Here is a 6,000-nt window from a genome sequence, read left to right as displayed (position 1 = left end):
GCTAGAAAGACCACGATGCAGCCAGTGGCCCTGGCCACCCTGCCTGCGCTGTGTGGGCCTCTGGGCAGACAGCAATCATGGAGATTTCAGCAGCACAGTGAGGATCTGAGTATGAGAAGCGCACTCAGACGAAGACGTGTGGTCACCTGTGAAGTGTGTGTCCAGTTTTTCACTCTGGTGTTGATTCAGGTGTAAAGTTCATTTGACTTATTTCTCAACATTTTCTCTGTCTCGGGATGTAAGATGTTAAATGGTGAAGAATGAGTCTCTGAGAACAAATTCTTAAATGAACACATCTTCCCTTGAAGTACTCAGTTGAGATTGTGCTTTCCTTACTGTTTATCTTTGCTGTAATTGGTAGAGTGAGGCTGGATACAATGGCACAGTACCTAATGCCTTGTCTTGAGAACACAAGGTGGACAGCTACATAGCCTATTAATAATCAGAAGATTTTATGTTAAAACATGTCTTGGGATTTTTCTCATGCCCCTATCATAATAAGGTAATTTTTCCTAAGGAAAGGTACTGATATGAGGCCATCACCTTCTACTGCAATTTAGTATTCTTCAAAGTGTATGAAATTCATTAATATCTCAAGGGATAATTGTTGATCATTGATAATGTCAGAAATAACAAAATCTAAATGATTTAATAGAATTTCATTTAATAAGTATATTTAAAGTTCATCTCTCTCAAAAAAAACAGCATTTTAATTACATTCAAATTGTGTTCATCTTAAATATCAACAAACTCATTATTTACATACAGGGATAGACATTAGAAAACAGGTGGAAATTGAAACAAGTTCTATTTTTTAGAAGTTCTTACTTCCAGATTAGAATACTGTGAACTGCTACATATATACCTAAATAAATGTATACATTATCAGAAAACCACAACTTGCTCTAATAGGAAAAGAACTGTAATATATATATAGTGGAACATAATTCACACAGGCTCAATTTACAGGTATGTTTCAAAGTATAAAACAAACAAAATTCCAGTAACTACAAGTACAGGCAAAAGTTACGGCCGGCATTTTAAACTAATGCCCCAACATACAATGCTTTCCCAGAGAAAGTAGAGAAGAGTGCCCAAAATTTTATGTTGATGAATGACTTTTCACTTCTTTATTTTTAAATAAAGAAGCAGAGCACTTACTCTTTTGTGTTTAAATTAGTTTCATGTTGGTTTTTGTTACATAGCAATGACCCTAATGCATCATGAGAAGTGCTATCAAACCTGTTTCACTTAAAACTCAGTAACCAAGACATTTCTTTCATTTCTCCATGAACTTCCATTTCCCTTCAGAAAGCCTCTAAGGAAATTTTATAGACAACTGTGGTAAAAGAGATCAAACCAAATAATTCTGAGATGGCAAAGAAATGCCAAGAGTTGGCACTAACATGGGTTTACAAACAGTTACTCTCCGTTTATTAAACCAAAAATGCAAAAAAAAAAAAAAAAAAAAAGAGAGAGAGAAATCTTACCTGGAAACATAAGTAGGATAAAAGGTACTAGAAAACATTGTGTTTTGTTTGGGAGCTTCAGTTTGGAAAACATATAGAAACCAAGTTACCATTAACTGTTACAAGCATTTTTTTTTTTTTCCAACTTGTATAACTTGCTTAAATTTTTAACTTGTCTAAATAAAGTTTCTCTAGCCAAAACAAAGAGTTCATAATCACTGTTTTTGTATCAGAGATAAGTGAAGATTGTCATGTAGGAGAAAGGATGGTTTGGACACATCAGGTTAATAGAGGTAGCACCTCTATTAAGCACTTAATCTGATCTGATTCAAGTCAGGAAGGAATTCTGCCTTTCTTCAGTTTTTACTGTGTTTCATATAGTTGCAGAAAAAGAAGATTCTTTCTTCTTTTTTTTTTTTTCCTTAATGTACTTCAGGTTAAAAATGGCAGAATGAATAGTCCTTAATTAGCACACACTTTTTTAAAGGGACATTTTTAGATTTTGGTCATTTGCTTTTCTTTGCTTGTTTTTAATGATAAATCTTTAGAGTTGACTCTTCTATAAGAGTGCTCAGGTGGACAGATAAAATCAGACCTTTCTTAAAAGTAAACAATTTATCTTACATTAAAACAAATCACCAATTAGAGATCTAAGTCAGTGTTTCAAACAAATGTTTAACTTCAAAGTAAATACGTTAACTGCTGCTGTGTTAAATAAAGAAACAACTATTTCATTCAATTATAAACATATTAACAAACATATAATCATTCCCTATGATCACTATAAAAATTAAATTATCCTTTTCTCTTTTATATGAAGATGGTGGTCCTCAAGCAACACTTTCAACCAGAAAAGCTCATTCATAACACAACCCCATCTCAGTTTTTGGACGTCAGTGCATTCAGTGGTTATAAGGAGGCATGTTGTTCTTCTGAAGCTAAGAGTTCTGGAAGGGTTAAAAACAAAAAAAGAAGAAAAAAAAAAGAAAATATAAATAATCTGAAAATTTCCTTAATGATAACAAATAATACCTGTACTCAAAGTTAAGTATGGTATAACCTGAATATTAATCAGTTGTGGTTTTTTCTCCCAATGGAAGGCGTTCCCATAACTGGAGCAACTGTTCACCAACTTGAGGTTCTAGTTCCTAGATAAACCAAAAGTCACAATAAACATAAAAACAACTAGATTGAAACCTATACTGATAAAAATGTAAGAAAATCAAATTTCATATTTCTACTAAAATCATGTGTTATGCCTTCACTGCTCTAATGCTTTTCATGAAGATTTAGAGTTGACTTCCTGACATCCAAGATTGCAGTTAACCTGCAAATATTACAACTACCCATGACAAAATGGTGAAAAATTTCTGGGGAGTTCTTCTGGAATTTTTTCTCCCAGGAAATAGTGAATTTTGTTTTCATGAAAATTTAGCAAAAGTACTCAGCTTTTGTACTTCCAAAGGTTTATGTTAATACTTAGCATATTAGATGTTTGCGTTTTTTCCCTCCAGAAACCATCTTAGATACTATATAATACTCTTAAGGAATGAAATTTATTTCAAAATTATTATCAAATAAAAATTAAAATATTCTTACATATTGAAAAGAATGTCATTTATTGTCCTCTTGTGACATCATGTGCACTTAAAAAGAACCTTAACAGTTTTCAAGTGGTTATTTGAACAGTCACACTTGTTCAGATGAAGTATTAGATGTAGCCTTAGCAAGACTAGATAACTCTCTAAATAGATTCTCTGAATCTATTTTCTCCTACAAAAAACTTGCTCAATAACTTATTTCAGGCTTAAGAATTGAACTACCTCATATAAAGAAGCTAGCACAGTCATCAATATATATGTTAATTCCCATCACCTTAACTAGTTTAAAATGCCTATCAGCAGTATCATGAAGGCAAAGCATAACAGAAATAAAACAAGCCACAAAAATATAAAATTGCTATTTATACCATTAGTTAAATCCATAAAGAACTTAGATACTGTTCTTATCCTTAGACTTTAGTGAAATTACTTCAGAATTACACTAGGTTTTGATCATATTAAGTTAGTTAGACAATAGGAACCTCCAAGAACTGACGTGAAAGATTATATATACAATGACAGAGCAAAGTCAGGTTTACAAAATGATAAAAAAAAAAAAAAGCTCTGTCAGGCACTTTGCAAGTAGGTTTTTAATTAACTCTTCTACAAATTTGAACCATTATCTTCCCATGTGCACATGGAATATACAATTTGTATTCTTGCATTTGTTCCTCAAACAAATCACTGAATAACAGCCAAACAAAACAGTGGAAGAAAAATATTAAATGCCATCGTATACCTGCCCATCTCTGCTTATCTGGACTTTCTTGTTGTCATTCCAAGGATTGAGTAAATGGTGTGCAAACTGAAAGGGAAGACTTTCTTTCCGTATCCACTCCACCTTAAACACTCCTCCTAGTCCAGCTGAGCCCCAATCCTGACTCTTCTCCCTTCCTATCTCAGAAGACATTCTAGAAAATCCCTGTGAATAAAATGAGGGAAAAGGGGTGGATGATATTAAGACCTCTGAATTCAATTTATCTGAGAAAGCCCTGAGGTTTTGTACTTTTAAGGTAACAATGTAATATAAAAATAATAGATACCTAACAAAATTCCAGAAAGCTACTCATTAAGCATTTCTTATAAAAAGATGAATTAAAAAATTTTAGAGGAAAGACCGATTTCAGCTTTCTAATGTAATTTAAATACAAACACATATTTTCTAAATAATGTATCATAGTTCTAAACCCACATTTATTCCATTACCTTATGAATACAATGTAACTTCTAGGTTTTTAGTTCAAAAATGATAATTATATCAAATAATAAATCCATTATTTTATAAATTCAGATATACACTAAGTCAAGCTGAGTTAAGAAACACACTTAGTTTCTGATGGTCAGACTCTTCTCTTTGGCACTATTTAAATAAACATTTTATCCAAAAGTCACACTTCTCATTACTTTTAATCTACCATCTTAAGTTGTCCTCAGAAGGAAAAGTTGTTTATCTGGAGAGACTCTAGGAAAACAAGGCAAAAATAAGGATCCCTATATATCATTCCTTTGAAAAGGTGCAATTTATTCCTCATCCTCAGTCAAGCACAGTGCATGCTTACGTTCCAATGCAATAAAAACCCAGCTTGTTTTTAACCTCTATGATTTAACTGATCTAATCTACAGCCAGAATAATGCCCTTTTACTGTTTCAGGATGGCTCACCTGGAAATGTCCAGATCCTTGAACAGAAAATACCAAGTACACCATGCTGCTTTCCCAAAAGGCTCGATTTAGCTTCCGCTCATTACTAGGAGTTGTAGACCAGATACCCTTCTGTTGAGAAATTTCAAGGTTTCTCAGATTGCTACTCTTCATTATGAAATATCGAATAGGCATGTTTGGTTTTGGTGAAGGAGATTTTGAGCCCTAAAAAAGAATGGATAATTCTTGAAATGAAACTTGACCTTTAAAAATCAATAGGCTCGATAGGGATTGCATTGAATCTATACATTGGTTTGGGTAGTATACTCATTTTCACTATATTGATTCTTCCAATTCATGAACATGGTATATTTCTCCATCTGTTAGTGTCCTCTTTGATTTCTTTCATCAGTGTTTTATAGTTTTCTATGTATAGGTCTTTAGTTTCTTTACATAGATATATTCCTAAGTATTTTATTCTTTTCATTGCAATGGTGAATGGAATTGTTTCCTTAATTTCTATTTTCTCATTATTAGTGTATATGAATGCAAGGGATTTCTGTGTGTTGATTTTATATCCTGCAACTTTACTATATTCATTGATTAGCTCTAGTAATGTCATCTGCAAACAGAGTTTTACTTCTTCTTTTCCAATTTGGATTCCTTTTATTTCTTTTTCTGCTCTGATTGCTGTGGCCAAAACTTCCAAAACTATGTTGAATAGTAGTGGTGAGAGTGGGCATCCTTGTCTTGTTCCTGACTTTAGGGGACGTGCTTTCAATTTTTCACCATTGAGGATAATGTGTGCTGTGGGTCTATCATATATAGCTTTTATTATGTTGAGGTATCTTCCTTCTATTCCTGCTTTCTGGAGAGTTTTTATCATAAATGGATGTTCAATTTTATCAAAGGCTTTCTCTGCATCTATTGAGATAATCATATGGCTTTTATTTTTCAATTTGTTAATGTGGTATATTACATTGATTGATTTGCAGATATTGAAGAATCCTTGCATCCCTGGGATAAAGCCCACTTGGTCATGGTGTATGATCTTTTTAATGTGTTGTTGGATTCTGATTGCTAGAATTTTATTGAGGATTTTTGCATCTATGTTCATCAGTGATATTGGCCTGTAGTTTTCTTTTTTTGTGGCATCTTTGTCAGGTTTTGGTATTAGGGTGATGGTGGTCTCATAGAATGAGTTTGGAAGTTTACCTTCCTCTGCAATTTTCTGGAAGAGTTTGAGTAGGATAGGTGTCAGCTCTTCTCTAAATTTTTGGTAGAACTCAG

General features: G+C 32.9%; 1 protein-coding gene across 2 annotated transcripts in view; it reads right to left on the bottom strand.

Annotated features, from left to right (window-relative positions):
• Positions 1-648: 648 nt before the first annotated feature.
• YTHDC2 (YTH N6-methyladenosine RNA binding protein C2) overlaps positions 649-6,000 on the bottom strand; it is a 73,677-nt gene continuing 68,325 nt past the window's right edge. For both annotated transcript variants that reach the window (XM_005902709.3, XM_070377190.1), the window contains 4 exons: positions 4,732-4,935; positions 3,810-3,992; positions 2,530-2,617; positions 649-2,416 (listed from right to left, as the gene is read on the bottom strand). In XM_005902709.3, the coding sequence (XP_005902771.1) occupies positions 2,537-2,617; positions 3,810-3,992; positions 4,732-4,935 (468 nt within the window). In that variant the 3' untranslated portion in view covers positions 649-2,416; positions 2,530-2,536. The remainder of the gene's footprint in view (positions 2,417-2,529; positions 2,618-3,809; positions 3,993-4,731; positions 4,936-6,000) is intronic.

Source organism: Bos mutus, chromosome 10 (genome assembly GCF_027580195.1).
Source record: "Bos mutus isolate GX-2022 chromosome 10, NWIPB_WYAK_1.1, whole genome shotgun sequence".
In the NCBI taxonomy this organism is placed as follows: domain Eukaryota; kingdom Metazoa; phylum Chordata; class Mammalia; order Artiodactyla; family Bovidae; genus Bos; species Bos mutus.
The sequence above is the reverse complement of the archived record's forward strand: the minus strand, read 5'-3'. Positions and strand labels throughout refer to the sequence as shown.